Raw genomic sequence first — 19,891 nt, forward strand, 5'->3', positions numbered from 1 at the left:
CAGATAGCCTAACATGTTCTCTGTGTCCTGACCTATAATTGCATGACCCATGTTGGTAGGCGATAATGCAGTGGGGTTAACTGGATACATCCCGAATGGCACCCTATTAGTGGTGCCCAACTTTTGAGCCCTATGGGTAGGGCATTTGGGACGTACCCACAGAAAAAAATTCAACATAATGATGTGCCCTGTGCTTCCCCCTGCAGACGGCTGCACAATGAGGGCCTTCGGACACAGAAAGACTGCCTTGAATATATCTGGGGCATTTTGTATGGAGGCTACTAAACCAGAAACGATTCCAAAGAGCTATGTGTGCGTGGGACAGAAAAAGAGAGAGACTGGATATCTAAGAAATAAGAGGTACCTGAAGCTGCAATTTTGCATCTTTGCCGACACTTTTTGTTCTCCATCTTCTGTTCATGCGCTTGTCTTTCTTTGACATGTCTACCCAATTGCTCTACATAACAAACACGGATCAGAATATGTGAGAGGTGGTTAATAAGACAAGCAAAGGTTGCATCATCACTAAGAGAGAAGCAATGATGCCAGATAACATAGCAGCAATGATGCCAGATAACATAGCAGCAATGATGCCAGATAACATAGCAGCAATGACAGTTAACCCACACACACATTGTTAGCTATGAAATTGAGGATGAGATCGTCTCCACACAACTGAGTAAAAAAAAACTTTATCTTAATGAAAAAGACTTTCTCTTAATGAAATGTAACGATTCAAAGCAAATGGCAAACATTCAAACGTTGATGTATGCTCTTAATCAAATGCAATTTGTTACACATTGATTGGAAAGCAACAAAAGCAACAGTGAATTATGTGAGTCTATTAGAGTGTGTTGATGTACAGTGACAGAGATGAAGGCTGTGTTGGAAACGGATTGGGCCTCACACAGCCTGACCATGAGGCCCAGAGATACACACCTCCATCCATTAGAGTAACAGCCCCCCCCTACCCCACACTCAGACACTGCTGTACTAAGATTAAACTCTCCCTACTCCTGCTGTGTGTGTGTGTGTGTGTGTGTGTGTGTGTGTGTGTGTGTGTGTGTGTGTGTGTGTGTGTGTGTGTGTGTGTGTGTGTGTGTGTGTGTGTGTGTGTGTGTGTGTGTGTGTGTGTGTGTGTGTTACCTGCATGTCAGTGAAATTAGGAGCCGACTGGGTCCTCTGTAAGATCTCCAGGCTCTGCAGTAACTTGCTCAGCTCAACCAGGCTGGACTGGCAGCGGGCGAGCTCTGGACAGAAGCAACACAAGGACATGGGTCACACACTGGAAGACCACGTCTGACACAATCATCGTTTTTCTATCACTGCTGTGTTTAACAAATGAGAGAACAATTATGGGAAAACAAATATCCTTATTAGTTTAAGTAACAAAGTGGAATAATATGACAGGCAGTTGCTACGGCTATTATTTTTTTCAATTAATATACAGTATTAGTATTGTCCACGAGTGTCTAGTCGATAGACCATATGGTTCAAGAGAAAATAGCCAAATAATCTAATCAACAATGGCATTATTTTCAATTACTTCTGCAACTCGTCCAATTATTGACTTTTTACACAACATAGACAACAAATACATATTGACATAGTAAAAGAAATAAAAGTGTAAAAGAAAAATAAGGATATTTAACACTGAAACCCTTATATTAAACACCAAATGGTGTTCATTAAGTTGATGGTTAATATTTATGTTTTACAGCTTTGATATTCTCTCTTTTTTATTTGACATGTTTGTAAAGCCAGAGAGGCGCCTGTGATAATATGAAGTACCCCAAAGGGCCACTAGATGTATTGTGATAGATTACATAAAATCCTTGAAAGATTCAAAAATTCTGGTAGTTTACTGGTAAACTTTGAAAGTTTCCAGTAATATACCCTCCTTTTGCAACCCTAGTTGCTACTATCAGGAGCTATTGTAAATCAGACATGGGCATGAGGAGAATATCCCATCATATGAATAATACAGTAAATCTTTCAATGTTGGCAGGGAAAGGGAAATATATTGCTGATCCTTATCATCCCGATATAATAGATGGATGTTTCACAGCAGTGATGGTGGGAAGAGAGCACTTACCCTCTGTACACTTGTCCATCTCCTCCGACTCCTGGAGCCATGCGGCTACTTTGCTCTGTCCGTTACTGTAGGAGGCCGGCAGGCTGCTGCTACTAGGGACCGGGGGGGACTGCCATGATGGAAGGGTGGTGGGTTTGGGCTGCTGGAGGACAGGGGTAGCGACACAGAGGGTTGGGTTAGTAAACACACCTCAGACATACAGTATGTATACCTTCTGAATAACACACACCAGATGTGAGAGAAACATGTATGTTTCCTGCTTTCTAAGACACATTCTAACAGAATTCATGCTTTCGAAGAGAAATTAGAAGAGAATTTATGCTTTCTAAGAGAAATTAGTATAGTAACTGTGAAGCAAAGGACAGGAGATATAGTATGTCCAAATCATCAAAGATTTCCTATTTAGAACAGTAAAGATTTCCTGCATCATCACCACTTCAAAGCCACAGATCTTTATTGACTCAGGTCCTGTGAGAGTGCTGATCAGTAAGAGCCCGTAGCGCGCAGGCCGAGACCCAGGCCCAGCTGCTCTGAATACAGGTTTGTTTGATGAGTCCTAATAACCTGAGTCTGCCAGAGACTCTCCCCTCCCTGGGGGGATTCAGTGCCATTAGTCTTATAATTAGCTCGGTAACTGAACAGGGTTGTTAGAACCCGTCACAAATGAAAATGTTGAGTGGCTGTATATTGAAACGTTAATAGCGTTGTATGAGGGCCACTGCCACTATGTAAACCCAACCTGAGTCAGACAGACGTAAGAGTTCAGCTTACCACAGCAGAGAACAACTGTGCCGAGGTAACCGCCAGGGAAGAGAGGCCCACCTTTACGTCATGTTGTCCCGCAATGGGGGTGGGGGCTGGCTGAGGGTGGGGGTGTGGGATGGGGGACTCGGTGGTGGCAGGGGGAGGGAACGTCCTTATGGTGGCGTCTCGGGGGGAGCGGACGATTTCGTTCTGCCGGTAGAGACGGTGGTGGCGCAGCTTGACCACCCAGGAGTCAAAGATGTCTGGAGACTTGACCTGGGAAGAGAGAAGAGAAGAGGAGAGGGGAAAGGAATAGAAGAGCCGTGAGAAGGAGAGGAAAGGGCATAGTCTTTGAATAATGCAAATGTAGAGTGATGCCACAGTAAATCCAATCTAATGTTATTTGTCACATGCTTCGTAAACAACAGGTGTTGACCAACAGTAAAATGCTTATGTAGGCTACTGTACCTAGACTACATGACCAAAAGTATGTGGACATTAATATGGAGCTGGTCCCCCCCTTTGCTACTATAACAGCCTCCACTCTTCTGGGAAGGCTTTCCACTAGATGTTGGAACATTGCTGCAGGGACTTTCTTCCATTCAGCCACAAGAGCATTAGTGAGGTCGGGCACTGATGTTGGGCGATTCGGCCTGGCTCGCAGTCTGCGTTCCAATTCATCCCAAAGGAGTTCAATGGGGTTGAGGTCAGGGCTCTGTGCAGTCAAGTTCTTCTACACCGATCTCAACAAACCATTTGTGTATGGACCTCGCTTTGTGCACGGGGGCATTGTCATGCTGAAACAGGAAAGGGCCTTCCCCAAACTGCTGGATGCACAGAATCGTCTATAATGTCATTGTATGCTGTAGCGTTAACATTTCCCTTCACTGGAACTAAGGGGCCTAGCCTGAACCATGAAAAACAGTCCCAGACCATTATTTCTCCTCCACCAAACTTTACAGTTGGCACTCTGTATTTGGACAGGTAGCGTTCTCCTGGCATCCGCCAAACCCAGATTCGTCCGTCAGACTGCCAGATGGGGAAGTGTGATTCATCACTCCAGAGAAGGCGTTTCCACAGCTCCAGAGTCCAATGGCGGTGAGCTTTACACCACTCCAGCCGACGCTTGGCATTGCGCATGGTGATCTTAGTCTTGTGTGCACTTACATAGTGCAGAAATTTGACAAACTGACTCGCTGGAAAGGTCCTATGACGATGCCACATTGAAAGTCACTGAGCTCTTCAATAAGGCTATTCTACTGCCAATGTTTTTCTATGGAGATTGCATGGCTGTGTGTTCGATTTTATACACTTGTCAGCAACGGGTGTGGCTGAAATAGCCGAATCCACTAATTTGAAGAGGTGTCCATATCTTTTACATATATTGATCAAAAATATAAACGCAACATGTAAAGTGTTGGTATCATGAGCTGAAATAAAATATCCCAGAAATGTTCCATATGTACAAAAAGCTTACTTTTCTCAAATGTTGTGCATCCCTGTTAGTGAGCATTTTATCCTTTGTCAAGATAAAGTCCTTTTGTGGGGAAAACTCATTCTGATTGACTGGGCCTGGCTCCCCAGTAGGTGGGCCTGGCTCGCAAGTGGGTGGCCCCTGCCCAGTCATGTGAAATCCATAGATTTAATTTATTTCAATCGACTGATTTCCTTATATGAACTGTAACACAGCAAAATCTTTGAAATTGTTACATTTTTGCTCAGTGTAGAAATTGTCCTCTTCCTGACTTAGCCTATATCATCCATCATTTCTATCTCAGTCACAATGAAGCTTACTTTGAGGTGGTAGATATGCTCCTCTGTGTCCAAGTCAATGCGGCGGGCCCTCTTCTTGATGGACATGACTGACAGACCCACATCAATGCAGCCATGCAGTTTGGCTTTCTGAATCTGAGAAAAGAGAGTTTAACAGAAGTCAACGTATGTCATGTAAGCAGGTGTGATAACTCATTGTTGCTGTATAAATAAATGGAATCTTAAGGTGAAGAAAAAGAAAAGAGCATCACGATGGAAAGCTACAGGCCTACTTGTCTCTAAAGTCTTATTCAAAAGTAATCATCATGTGATTCAGCACTATTACGCAACATCATGCATTGAGGCTAGTTTGCCAGTTCGGTTCAAAGAGATCAAGGCTGACAAGAACATGGCTGCTTCCAGGAAGCTCTGTGAAAGGAAGGGCCCTTTGTACACATCTGATTAGTGTGGACGCAGCAGTTTAGAAAGTCATTTGGAGATTTCCTGCAGGCTGACTTGGGCAGCTGAAACACAATGGGCAGTGACCCTGGGGGTGTTTCTGCTGAGTCACCATGGTGCCACAGCCATGCCAAGCAAGGCTGCCCTCGGTCTCTGCCTCGTGGCTACTAGTCAGGGTTACTCACATCAATTGGCGACTTGGAGTACTTCAGCATCCCATTGTCCAGGACAAAAAAACGCTTTGGAAAAACAACAACAACAAAACATTGAGTTGGTGACTAACAGTACTTGTCTCTAGAAATATATGTCTTTTTGAGAATTGTGTTTGGTGACTTTTCTGAAGGGTTTCGCAACAAGGAAATCGATGAAAACAAGTAAACAGTTTTGTGTCCCACTCGGTCATTAAGCCCTACCTTGTGCCAGCCTTTCAGCGGCCATTTTCGCTTCTTCAGCATGAAGCCCTCATGTTTATCTGGCCTCTGGACGTTGCTCTGACCGATTCTCAGTCCCTCAATGATTTCCCAGCTGTCTGCCTCCTAGGGATGGAGACAAAAACAGAGCCGTGTCGGAACTCATCTGTTCACTTCTCCAGGGTCAGGGAAAACAGCAACAGTAAAGAAACGCCCCCGGCCTTGGCCGCATCGCATTCTGCCTGTAAACAGTATGCATAATAGATACTACCAGCTATAACAGAAATACTACTAGTATACTACAGTATATTACATCGAACTGGGCATTTTGTCTACCTATTTACAGAAATACTGCCCGATTGAGTATCTTGTAGCCCTCTCAGCATTTCCACTCCATTAGCTTTCCCTTAGTCTGCTCTCCTGTTTCTGTTGGCTCTGCAAATCACAGGCCTCCTCTGGAGTGGAGGGAGGGATGGGGTCAGGTAAGGATACGTATGACAGGGCAGAAGTGTCCCACTATAAGACAGAGACCCGGGAGATTCCCCACTGGGCTGTGTGGGCCGGGCGATGGTCAGGTGAGGTTACAGCTGAATACGGAAACATTATTATCTGCCTAATAAGAGTCCCCTGGAGCGCTGACAGCCCAGTGTGTGTGTGTGTGTGTGTGTGTGTGTGTGTCTCTGCGTGTGTGCATGACAGGATGAGGCATCACTCACCACCCAGGGATTACTATAGGCCATGAAGGGTCATGTGGCCATAACCACACATACAACACCCAAGGCAAAACAAACTGTTGGCTGCTGCACTGTTGTGGACAAAAATACACCTCTCACCTTGCAACAACCTCCTCTCGCTCTCTGTGTTTGTTTCTATGTGTGGGTCTCTCTCTCTCTGTGTGTGTGTGTGTGTGTGTGTGTGTGTGTGTGTGTGTGTGTGTGTGTGTGTGTGTGTGTGTGTGTGTGTGTGTGTGGGTGTGGGTGAGAGAGATAACAACATTGGACAGCCTAATAAATATGGCAAAGTAGACTTGACTTCAGTGTGTAACAACCAGTTTTTTAACCAGCCCAGTGCAGAAAGCCAGAGACTACAGCTGTTATTCTGTTCTGGTCTGCCCCAGTTCAGTCACCATAGCAGCCTGGGAGGAGAAGTAGGCCATTCCAAGCCCTCTATTTAAAAAGTTCAACTCACCTTCCAAAGAAATTAATTCAAAAAAACGAGATGCTTCCAAATAAATTAATTCAGAAACGTTTGCATTCTTGCCCCCATTACGCTTGAATATGAAGAGGAATGAATGCATCATAACCACTAAATCTGTTTCCTCACAATGTTGGAGGATAGATGGATTGAGGTTGCAGGTTCCATGTGTTATTTCATAGTTTTGATGTCTTCACTATTATTGTACAATGTAGAAAATAGTAAAAATAAAGAAAAACCCTGGAATGAGTAGATGTGTCCAAACTTTTGACTGGGACTGCATATATTTATTTGTATGAAGTAGGCTATCTTATGAAGACCTAGGCCCAATAAAGCATTATTAAAAAGGACCCTGGCTTTCTAAAATGTTTCATTTCAGCTTTAACGTAGTCTAAATCGTTTTACTACCTGGGATTGTGATTTAACAGCCATGATATCCACTGGATCCAACTCATGACTGATTATTCCACTGCTTTAAGCTTGCAATGCATTATGCATCCACCAGCGTGGAAACAGTATAAACCTATCAAATGTCCAGGCTATTTATATCTTTCAATGGTAACTAACTACCAGCTCATGGGACCAACCTTCATGTGTACACAGTGGTGTAGTAGGCTACATTAATCTCCAATACTGCAATGAATCAAACCGTTACTACAGTTAAGGTCTTTAGGAGCAGGGAAAAGGACCAACGGTCCGTGGGGACAAATTAGGGTAAAACTGGACTATAACTATCTAGACCTACACGGCACGGCAGAAGCAGAATTCCTATGGCAGCTTCGTCTGACACATCTGTTTTCCCAGGGACTCCCAGAGTAACAGACACACAACAGAGCATTGAGGGGATACTACTGCTGCTTGAGCATTAGGCAACATACCACCTTGTTTGGTATGTTCGCTGTGTATTGAAGCACACCTAACAAACTCAAATCCGGTAATGCTAACACCACAACACTTGAGACCATGTTGATTTTGTGTAGCGAATCTCTCTTGCTTCGCAACTAAGCAAGGCAACTCACCTGCAACCTAAACAACAACAAGTAGCAGGCTGAGATTTGCCGGAGGAACATCCACACCGTAGTAACTAATCCCCCAACACGATGGATGTTAATTCAAGTACCACATTAAGTACCCATTGGACCCTAGCGCTGATCAGAAGCAGACAACCTAAGTGCCAGGCATTGGTAATCACTGCCAATGTGATTGTAACGAGACGAGAGTCATTTGCTGCAGTCTTGGGTTTTGCTTTGCCATAAATCTGAGTGTGAGAGGGGCTGGGCTGTTGCTGCGCTACTGATGAGATGTAACACAGTGTGAGGTAATATAAACACTGCCTGCGTTCCAAATGGCACCCTATTCCCTAAATAGTGCAATACTTTTGACCAGGGCCCATAGGGAATATAGAGAATTATACACTGAGTGTACAAAACATTAGGAACACCTTCCTAATATTAAGTTGCACAGTCTCAATTCGTTGGGGCATGGACTACAAGGTGTCGAAAGTGTTCCACAGGGATGCTGGTCCATGCTGACTCCAATGCTTCGCACAGCTGTTTCAAGTCAGCTGGATGTCCTTTGGGTGGTGGACCATTCTTGATACACACGGGAAACTGTTGAGCGGGAAAAACCCAACAACGTTGCAGTTCTTGACACAAACCTTGTGCGCCTAGCGCCTACTACCATACCCCGTTTAAAGGCACTTCAATCTTTCGTCTTGCCCATTCAGCCTCTGAATGGCACACATACACTATTCATGTCTCAATTGTCTCAAGGCTTAACAATCCCTCTAACAATCCCTCTAGGTTAGAGTCTAACCTGTCTCCACCCCTTCATCTACACTGATTGAAGTGGATTTAACAAGTGACATCAATAAGGTGTTAGGTTCCAAATATCAGAGTAAGAACTCGACGGACAATATGAAAGCTTAAACCAAGTTTATTCATCCCAGGGGTCGAACAGCTGAACAGACAAAGACATATTCACACAAAGACTGATATTTAACCCTTTCTCCTATGAAGAGTCTCCTCCTACACATCTGAACAGCCACTACATCTCTGTTGCTAGACAGAACCTTAGTGATATCTGTTCTTCATCTGACCTGACCTCTGCCCCAAAGTGCTCACTCCTCCCCAACTCACGGCTGTCATGGTGATTGGTACCAGACTGTGTCTCTTCTCATCCCAGAGGATCCCTCCCATAGGATCCCTGATGGCTAACAATAACATATCCTGACATAATGTAAACATTACCCTCTCTCCCTCAGTGACATGAATAAGTATATTTCATATTATCAAAACCCAACAAAGGGATCCTATCTTTCACCTGGATTCACCTGGTCAGTCTGTCATGGAAAGAGCATGTGTCCCTAATGTTTTGTACACTCAAGTGTGTAGGGAATAGGGTGCCATTTGGGCCTCTCCCACTGTCTCACTGTAGTAAACATGATTGATTCAGAGCTGCAGGAGGGGCGAGGGGAAGAAAGCACTGAGTTAAACCTTTAGGTGCCAGAAGGCAGAAGCCTGACCTATAGTGGAGCAGGTGGGAATATGTAGTGTGTCTGCTGTACTCTCCACTTCACACATTGCCATGGGCAACAGATGGCAGATTTACCCCCCCACCCCCCAACACAGATTGCCCATGGATTGTCCATTAAGAGGAGGATCTATGGGCCAACCCTTGCAAAGAACGTGTAGTGCAGGGGTCTCACAGGGTTGGAGTGAAAACCTACAGGATGGTAGCTCTCCGGGAACAGGGTTGGAGTGAAAACCTACAGGACGGTAGCTCTCCGGGAACAGGGTTGGAGTGAAAATCTACAGGACGGTAGCTCTCCGGGAACAGGGTTGGAGTGAAAACCTACAGGACGGTAGCTCTCCGGGAACAGGGTTGAAGTGAAAACCTACAGGAGGGTAGCTCTCCGGGAACAGGGTTGGAGTGAAAATCTACAGGACGGTAGCTCTCCGGGAACAGGGTTGGAGTGAAAACCTACAGGACGGTAGCTCTCCGGGAACAGGGTTGGAGTGAAAACCTACAGGACGGTAGCTCTCCAGGAACAGGGTTGGAGAGCCCTGGTGAGGTGTGTCATCTCTCTGACAATGTAAAGTCATTATATTGGGAAGGTCCTCCCCTGAAAAATTGCGCTTTTGACCTCAATGGGATAACCCAGTTAAAAAAAATTTTTTTTTAAAGGGACTTAGTGGTTGGACACCCAAAACAAGGGCTTCATTGGATATACTTTTGCCACAGTGAAAATGGCGGAGATGTATTATATTGTCAGCGCCGGCGCTTCATCACCTTTTCATCTTCCATCAATGTGTTCCAACCATTACCATGAACACAGCCTCTATCTGCTGCTGCTGTACATAATAACGTCATTGATTTCTCCACAGCCAGAAATCCACTAGTCGTCTGCTATCAAAAGACTTTCCCGGGTCCCCCACAGAAGCATAAAGGGAACCAAACGTTTCAGATTCATCATGTTCCTTATCTCCATGCCTCAGAACCATCTTATCACACTAAGAGACGGCAGACGGTTGTTGTAGCATAGAGAGAAAGGTTAGCGTGATTATCTAGACACACAGAGGGATGACTGTGTAGGATGTGCACTGAATCAGTGTGTCGGTACTATACACTGCAGGTGGTGTCTCTAATTGCACTTGTGAGAGTCTCCAGTCCAGAGTGCCTAACGGTAGTGACATGTACTGATCCCATAGGGACTGGATCTCATTAAGGCTTCCCCCTACAAATAGCCACTGCACTCACTTTCCCTCGCGCACTGAAACACACTGCAGCCAGCCAAGCCTACCGAGGTCTTTTCCCTGGGTCTGTAGTCTGCACCACTTCCCCAGGAGTCTCTGGGGAGGATGTAACCCTTATACAGCAGTAAACACGCATACAGACACTGATACACACATACTCTTTCTACACCCCCTAACCACATAAACAACGAGGCAACAGAGTTATAAAGATGACTCTTGGTGCTCGAGTTAATGCATCACTACGGTGATGGCGATACTGAGCTGGGTTGTAGCTAGTCGTGCCTTTCAACTCGGGAGCCAATGAGGACACAGGATCAGCCTGTATTAACAAATCACACCACACGGCCCCACCTCCAGCCTCAACACAACAATAGCTGTGTAGTATAGTAGACAATCCTCTGGTGCTTCCCTGGATCTATAGCATCTACCCAGTAAATTACTACAGTAATGAAATACAACAGCAGTCACTATCGGCCAATAACCTTTCTAGGCATCGCAGTCTCACAAAGGACGAGTAAGGTGAATCAATTGGACAAGTGCCTAATTTCTTGCATGCCTCTTACCTTCCTTGCTCGCTACTTTAATTAAACTCATTAAATTAGCGGAGTAGGAATGGGACATCAATATGCTGTTTAGATTAGAGTGAATTCAGGGAACAGGCTAGAAGACCGCAGAGCTCACAAGGTCTCTTTGTACACCATGTACAGCACGACAGGGAACAGAGTAGGAGGCCCAGGAAGGGTTAAATCTCTCATTTAGCAGCAAGCCTGACTGCTACTGTAAGTGTTCTGTACAGGCCGCAATTCCCCCACCAACTCCCCAAAGCACTGCTCTTCAGAGAGCAATCTCCCATGGTTACGGGAATGCAGAAGTAGCTCCCACACAGCACAGAATACCAGAGCGTGCCACATGTTCCCTGGTCTAATCGAGCCTTGGCTTTCTAACTCTACCTCATGAATTATTCACGACCCCCCCCCCATCGGAAAAGCCGTGATGTCAGAGATTCCAGATAAGTGTCCTGTTTCTCCATGGCTAAGGTGATATGGCAGTTCAGTTCACAGACCGAGACAGTAGAAAGGCTTCCTCTTCACACGCTTACAAAAGGGGCTAACATTTAAGCCCCTGTAAGCTGACCCTTAACAAAAATAATGTTTCTAATTCACTGTTCCACTTAGGACATGGTGAACAGTGGACACATATAAGCCACAATGCCTGGAATTGGCACCACTACTCTACAACATACTACAGTGCACAACATAAAACGCCTAGAATGATAATCGCTAGTTACATACAGTGCATAGTCATCACCTCCTCATAATAGCACAGCTCTCAGTGATCGCCCTTACAGACTGCCCTCAGGGAGCTGTTACTTCCAGTCAGTCCCACTCTGTCTGTCTGCTGCTCCAGAGACAGTCTCAGGGGACCAGATTGAGTGAATCACACCACTACACTGTTCCCAGAGCAGCGGACTGTGTCGCGCTCTGTCTGTCTGGAGGCGGGCGCCGCTTACCTGGCGGGTGTCGCGCTGGCACGAGGAGGAGGACGAGGCGCTTTTGTGTGTGGGCGTGGACGTCTTGTGGTGGTGGACGGGCGTGGAGCACCTCTCCTCGGCGCTCATGGTGCGGTGGCTGCTCTGGCTGGGGTTCCTGTGGTGGTGGTAGGACATGGTTTCCCTCCCTGTAGCACCCCTCTCTGTGGCTTTCTGACTGGACTCGACTGTTCCTCCCTCAGCAGCAGCTCCAGGCCATGTGGGTAAACAGCATTATCTGATGCAGCTCTGCAGCTTTCCCCGGCTCACGCTCCTCTCATCTGCAGCACAGACAGAGACAGACATGACACACAGACGTTAGGCTACGTTATGTTAACCCCTCCTCCTCCCATCCCTGTTTCCCGTTGTGCATCCATCCAGCCCAGAGCCTAAATGACACTACACACCCTAGCAATTCGAGTTCTAGCCAATGAGCTACAGCGCCCCACCATTTAAGTGACAGCTAGCCAGATGCAGCACACAGCAGAGAGAGAGAGAGCACGTTACAGAGGGTCAAGGATCATGCCCCCAAGACATGCTAACCTCTCACCATTACCAATAACAGGGGAGGTTAGCATGTCTTGAGGGTATGATCTTTGACCCTCTAACTTTCTCACATCATCATTTACGATTCATTACGGATTATCCTTAATCATGGTAGCTTCTAGAGCTGGGTGAAATGCTGAGTGATACAGCTTATTTATTATTATAGTTAAGGGCTCTACACTGACATTTTTTACAAGGAGTACATACACTACCGGTCAAAAGTTTTAGAACACCTACTCATTCAAAGATTTTTCTACATTGTAGAATAATAGTGAAGACATCAAAACTATGAAATAACACATGGAATTATGTAGTAACCAAAAAGTGTGAAATCAAAATATAGTTAATATTTGAAATTCTTCAAATAGCCACCCTTTGCCTTGATGACAGCTTTGCACCCTCTTGGCATTCTCTCAACCAGCTTCATGAGGTACACACCTGGAATGCACTTCAATTAACAGGTGTGCCTTTTTAAAAGTTAATTTTGTGGAATTTCTTTCCTTCTTAATGGGTTTGAGCCAATCAGTTGTGTTGTGACAAGGTAGTTTATATACTTAAAGACATGAAGGTCAGTCAATACTAGGGTTGCACGTTTTGGGGAATATTCAAAGGTGGAAACTTTCTGTGGGAATTAACGGGAATATATGGGAATTAACGGGAATATATGGGAATTAATGGAAATATATGCAAATTAATATTAATACCATTTAAATGTAGATGTTTTTGCATTGGATATATTTACCATATCATATGGAGACAGAAACATAAACCTTTTACCTTATCATAAGTAGACATAATTGCAAATGATTAAATCCATCCAATAGAAATTTTAAAAAACTATTTAGTTACGAATTGAACTTTTATTAAATGAGTTGACTCTTCACATGGGATTATTTCACTGAACAACAAAAGACAGGGAATATTGAATGATCACCAACGATCCATTGCATCTCCCAAAAACGTTTTCAACATAGTCTAGAAACTAAAGCTTTGGTTGTCTTCCTTTCAGGCTTCCATGTCTTCTCCCTGGACCTACTCAATGACCACCTCTTAAACATCAGACTCTGAGGCCTCATCTTTACTGTCACTTTCCAACCTTGTTGATGATGGCTCGTTGTCAGGCTCAAAAAGCCTCAAATTTGCCCGGGCAGGCCACCAATTTTTCAACCCTTGTATTGGTCACCCTGTTGTGTGCTTTGGTTTGTGTGTTCCCAAACAAGGGCCAGTTGCACACTGAGGCAGATGGAGACAACAGGGGAAAGAGCCTCAGACCCACAAAGTCCCTTTCACCAGGTGGCTGATGAGATATGTTGGCACGATTGCATATTGCATCTCCATGCCATATTGCATCTCCATACCAAAGCCCTTGCTTGGAAGTGTACTTCATCAGACCAAGGTCCCTCATCCAGGTCAAGGTGGTGAAACACAGTAGTGATGACACCATAGGCCTTGTTGATCTCTACACCAGACAGGATGCTCTTGCCAGCATACTTGGTGTCAAACATGTACGCTGCAGCGTGTATGGGCTTCAGGCAGAAGTCTTCATGCTTTTTGATGTATTTCAGAACTGCAGTTTCCTCTGCTTGGAGCAACAGTGAAGTGGGCAGGGCAGTACGGATTTCTTCTCTTACATCTGCAAGCAGAGTCTGAAATCAGACAGGATGGCATTGTCTCCCTCAATCCGTGCAATGGCTACTGCTATAGGTTTCAGGAGTTTCAGGCTGCTTACCACTCTCTCCCAAAATACATCATCCAGGAGGATCCTCTTGATGGGGATGTCCATATTGGCAGACTGTGATGTGGCATTTTCTTGGAGACTCCTTCCCCTCAGGGTGACTGTCAAACATGGTGTGGTGCTCTTATTCTTCTCACTTTGCTTGGTGAGGTAGATTGCTGCTATAACTTGATGACCCTTCACATACCTAACCATTTCCTTGGCTCTCTTGTAGAGTGTATCCATTGTTTCAGTGCCATGATGTCCTTGAGGAGCAGATTCAATGCATGAGCAGCACAGCCAATGGGTGTGATGTGAGGGTAGGACTCCTCCACTTTAGACCAAGCAGCCTTCATGTTCGCAGCATTGTCTGTCACCAGTGCAAATACCTTCTGTGGTCCAAGGTCATTGATGACTGCCTTCAGCTCATCTGCAATGTAGAGACCGGTGTGTCTGTTGTCCCTTGTGTCTGTGCTCTTGTAGAATACTGGCTGAGGGGTGGAGATGATGTAGTTAATTATTCCTTGCCCACGAACATTCAACCACCCATCAGAGATGATTGCAATACAGTCAGCTTTCTCTATGATTTGCTTGACTTTCACTTGAACTCTGAACTCTGCATCCAGCAAATGAGTAGATAAAGCATGTCTGGTTGGAGGGGTGTATGCTGGGCGAAGAACATTCAGAAATCTCTTCCAATACACATTGCCTGTGAGCATCAGAGGTGCACCAGTTGCATACACAGCTCGAGCAACACATTCATCAGCATTTCTCTGACTACGTTCCTCCATTGAGTCCAAAAAACGTCTAATTCCAGGAGGACCATGAGCTGTTGCTATCGATAAGGTGTATGATTCATCATTTTCACCTCAAATAGAAGTAGAGGGACTTTTGTCATAGGTTGCTTGTTGTGAGCGCTGGGGGAACTTTATGCACTTGGCCAGATGATTCTGCATCTTTGTTACATTCTTCACAAATTATTTGGCACAGTATTTGCAAATGTACACAGCTTTTCCTTCTACATTAGCTGCAGTGAAATGTCTCCACACATCAGATAGTGCCTGTGACATTTTCCTGTAAAGATGAGATTTTTTTATTTTTTTTAAACCAACAAATACAATTCCATGTACAGATAAATTGTTAAGCAGTTAGATTAAACAACTCCTTTGTAAGCATTTAAAAAAAAAAATGAAACATGTATGGAAACAGGTGAAATAACACTCCGCAGTTAGCAGGCTCAAGCAAGCTAAAACCCACATCGTACCAAAATCTAACTAGCAGAAATTGTTAACAAATTAGAAATGATTTAAACACACTTTGCTGTAAGCTACTATTTACTAGTTAACAAAAACTCATGTATGTTATATAATACACTGCTCAAAAAAATAAAGGGAACACTTAAACAACACAATGTAACTCCAAGTCAATCACACTTCTGTGAAATCAAACTGTCCACTTAGGAAGCAACACTGATTGACAATAAATTTCACATGCTGTTGTGCAAATGGAATAGACAACAGGTGGAAATTATAGGCAATTAGCAAGACACCCCCAATAAAGGAGTGGTTCTGCAGGTGGTGACCACAGACCACTTCTCAGTTCCTATGCTTCCTGGCTGATGTTTTGGTCACTTTTGAATGCTGGCGGTGCTTTCACTCTAGTGGTAGCATGAGACGGAGTCTACAACCCACACAAGTGGCTCAGGTAGTGCAGCTCATCCAGGATGGCACATCAATGCGAGCTGTGGCAAGAAGGTTTGCTGTGTCTGTCAGCGTAGTGTCCAGAGCATGGAGGCGCTACCAGGAGACAGGCCAGTACATCAGGAGACGTGGAGGAGGCCGTAGGAGGGCAACAACCCAGCAGCAGGACCGCTACCTCCGCCTTTGTGCAAGGAGGAGCACTGCCAGAGCCCTGCAAAATGACCTCCAGCAGGCCACAAATGTGCATGTGTCTGCTCAAACGAGGGTGGTATGAGGGCACGACGTCCACAGGTGGGGGTTGTGCTTACAGCCCAACACCGTGCAGGACGTTTGGCATTTGTCAGAGAACACCAAGATTGGCAAATTCGCCACTGGCGCCCTGTGCTCTTCACAGATGAAAGCAGGTTCACACTGAGCACATGTGACAGACGTGACAGAGTCTGGAGACGCTGTGGAGAACGTTCTGCTGCCTGCAACATCCTCCAGCATGACCGGTTTGGCGGTGGGTCAGTCATGGTGTGGGGTGGCATTTCTTTGGGGGGCCGCACAGCCCTCCATGTGCTCGCCAGAGGTAGCCTGACTGCCATTAGGTACCGAGATGAGATCCTCAGACCCCTTGTGAGACCATATGCTGGTGCGGTTGGCCCTGGGTTCTTCCTAATGCAAGACAATGCTAGACCTCATGTGGCTGGAGTGTGTCAGCAGTTCCTGCAAGAGGAAGGCATTGATGCTATGGACTGGCCCGCCCGTTCCCCAGACCTGAATCCAATTGAGCACATCGGGGACATCATGTCTCGCTCCATCCACCAACGCCACGTTGCACCACAGACTGTCCAGGAGTTGGCGGATGCTTTAGTCCAGGTCTGGGAGGAGATCCCTCAGGAGACCATCCGCCACCTCATCAGGAGCATGCCCAGGCGTTGTAGGGAGGTCATACAGGCACGTGGAGGCCACACACACTACTGAGCCTCATTTTGACTTGTTTTAAGGACATTACATCAAAGTTGGATCAGCCTGTAGTGTGGTTTTCCACTTTAATTTTGAGTGTGACTCCAAATCCAGACCTCCATGGGTTGATAAATTTGATTTCCATTGATAATTTCTGTGTGATTTTGTTGTCAGCACATTCAACTATGTAAAGAAAAAAGTACTTCATTCATTCAAATCTAGGATGTGTTATTTTAGTGTTCCCTTTATTTTTTTGAGCAGTGTATATTCACCCCACCTAGTATTGTAATCAAAACGTACCAGAAAGCATGTAGTCCTTGGTTCAGACAGTGTAATAGTGGGGGCTCAATAGCATCTCATTAGTGTGCAAGATCTTGAGAATCAGCTGTACATGTGATGGAAGAATGCACTGTGCATGCAGAGGGTTGCAATTCCATTGAATTGGGGATAGTTTAACCAAAATATGCCACAAGACCTAGAATTGCCTTATGTGTAATCCCACAAAAAAAGGTTCTCTGTTATAAGCCAGTTTTTTTGGATGAATTTAAGCAAAATTCCTAAATTTTCCGGGCTTAACTTCCCAAGTTTCCAACACTTTGCAACCCTAGTCAATACAGAACATTTCAATAACTTTTTAAGTTTCTTCAAGTGCAGTCGCAAAAACCATCAAAGGCTATGATGAAACTGGCACTCATGAGGACCGCCACAGGAAAGGAAGACCCAGAGTTACCTCTGCTGATGAGGATAAGATCATTAGAGTTACTAGCCTCAGACATTGCAGCCCAAATAAATTCTTCACAGAGTTCAAGTAACAGACACATCTCAACATCAACTTTTCAGAGGATACTGTGTGAATCAGGCCTTCATGGTCGATTTGCTGCAAAGAAACCACTACTGAAGGACACCGATAATAAGAAGAGACATGCTTGGGCCAAGAAACACGAGCAATGGACTTTAGAGCAGTGGAAATTTGGAGTTCAAATTGGAGATTTTTGGTTCCAACCACCGTGTCTTTGTGAGACGCGGTGTGGGTGAACGGATGATCTCTGCATGTGTATTTCCCACCGTAAATCATGGAGGAGGGTGGTGTTATGGTGTGAGGGTGCTTTGCTGGTGACACTGTCTGTGATTTATTTTGAAATCAAGGCACACTTAACCAGCATGGCTACCACAGCATTCTGCAGCGATGCGCCATCCCATCTGGTTTGGGCTTAGCGGGACTATCATTTGTTTTTCAACAGGACAACAGAACAATGACAAACATTTCTAAAAACCTGCTTTCACTTTGTCATTATGGGGCATTGTGTGCAGATTTTTATTTATTTAATACATTTTAGAATAAGGCTGTAACGTAACAAAATGTGGAAAAAGTCAAGGGGTCTGCATACTTTCCGAAGGCACTTTGTATATATTCCGGAGTCTGACATTGCCCGTTCTGATATTTATGAATTTCTATTTGACTTTTTGGGTCATGTGTGTATTGTTTTGTATTGCTAGGTAATACCGCACAGTTGGAGCTAGAAGCACAAGCATTTCGCTGCACCTGCGATAACAACTGCAAATCTGTGTATGTGACCAATAAACTTTCATTTGATTTGTTGTTCAACGCAATGTTCCATTTTATAATGGCTGCTGTGGCTACTGCTAGCTAGCATGAGGACAAAAACAGCAGTTTCCTCATAAACAAGCAGTCGTTTAAGCTTCTGGGATAATTGGACAAGTCGGAGTACAACGCATTTCTTATCCCTGGATTGAGGTAAAATGTTCAAGACATATCTCGCGCCGGCTCCGCGGTGTCTTAATTTACATAGGAAGTCTATCTGATCCTAGTTCAGCTGTAAGCAAGCGGGTCGGATCTGCTGGCTACAAATGGAGTAAACTATAAAATTGGACATTACATGAGTCGGAGTTGTGTATCACATTTAACAAACCAAACATTTAAATACTGCTATAGAAGGTAAAGTAAAAACCCAAACCGGTCCGTGCATCAATACCGGTATATAGTCAAACATGGTATACCATCCAGCAATATTCCTTCAAAAATGTTGAGACACATTTTCACAATTTGAACATTGTGAAGATTCTGTGCAACTTCCGGCATGCGTTTACAACACTGAAGCTGTACCCGCTTTAAGTTCCGGTTTTAACAGTGGCCAAGTAGGCTACTGTGGTTATTTGATCATAATGTAGGCCTACCAGAGTGGCCTACCATCAAAAACAATGGAGAAAATGCATCCAATTTTAACATGGAAATAGCTGTTTTATCATTCAGCCTACAGTAGCAGAAAATGTGTGGTGTTCATTGTAGGCCTACATTCCATGAGACTTTTGAAAAAACATGCAGGGTTTGACATTAACCTGTTTATCCACTTTTCCTTCAGAGAAGGAGGTGGCTGTAAATGTTGTGTGTTGTTTGATGCAAGAAGCCACTTTACAAAATACAATTCATTATTATTACAGAGAATCAGGCAAATTATGCTAACCTCTGCCTATTGGCTACTTAACTTATTCAAGACCGTCTCAAAATACAACACTGCCCCTTTAAGACATTAAAAAAGCTCTTTACCTGACGGGCTTTTCAAAGATAGCTAGAAACGCACACATTTTGTGCTCTTGTAGGAAGCAACCACTCACACATTGCTGACTAGAAATGAGCTGTAACTGGGCTAATAACTCACTAACTAGCAAAGAATATGAACAAATGTACACAGGTGGCTACATGTAGCTCTCGCTTTGATCTCAAAATGAGCGCATCTCAAAACAAGCGCATCTACTCACGACCACTCATGCTGTAAACACAGTCCAGTTCAAATTGAATGGCACAGATTCATGGCTATGGCTATTTGCAAATAGGCCTACTGCAGCTCTGATTAGTTATGGCACAACGGTCTGTGTAGAGTACGGGCCTGAGTCGTGCCTGTCAATGCAGTTAAATCCTACTCCAACGCACTCTGCCTACAAAAAAAACAGTTTTGCATACTAAGTCTTGCATAGTTTGTTTTGTTTCGGGATGTTACATTGGAGGTGGTTAATATTGAATTGATTC

General features: G+C 44.6%; 1 protein-coding gene across 14 annotated transcripts in view; it reads right to left on the minus strand.

Annotated features, from left to right (window-relative positions):
* The window catches only part of LOC139546833 (oxysterol-binding protein-related protein 6-like), a 61,075-nt gene that overhangs the window by 15,667 nt on the left and 25,517 nt on the right, over nt 1–19,891 (minus strand). For 8 of the 14 annotated variants that reach the window (XM_071355683.1, XM_071355679.1, XM_071355672.1 and 5 more), the window contains 8 exons: nt 11,920–12,218; nt 5,464–5,586; nt 5,236–5,289; nt 4,634–4,747; nt 2,867–3,115; nt 2,096–2,237; nt 1,147–1,250; nt 365–457 (listed from right to left, as the gene is read on the minus strand). In XM_071355683.1, coding sequence (XP_071211784.1) covers nt 365–457; nt 1,147–1,250; nt 2,096–2,237; nt 2,867–3,115; nt 4,634–4,747; nt 5,236–5,289; nt 5,464–5,586; nt 11,920–12,075 — 1,035 coding nt within the window. In that variant the 5' untranslated portion in view covers nt 12,076–12,218. The remainder of the gene's footprint in view (nt 1–364; nt 458–1,146; nt 1,251–2,095; nt 2,238–2,866; nt 3,116–4,633; nt 4,748–5,235; nt 5,290–5,463; nt 5,587–11,919; nt 12,219–19,891) is intronic. The other 6 variants (XM_071355686.1, XM_071355681.1, XM_071355678.1 and 3 more) reach the window with 5 other exon arrangements.

Source organism: Salvelinus alpinus, chromosome 20 (assembly GCF_045679555.1).
Source record: "Salvelinus alpinus chromosome 20, SLU_Salpinus.1, whole genome shotgun sequence".
NCBI classification, from domain to species: domain Eukaryota; kingdom Metazoa; phylum Chordata; class Actinopteri; order Salmoniformes; family Salmonidae; genus Salvelinus; species Salvelinus alpinus.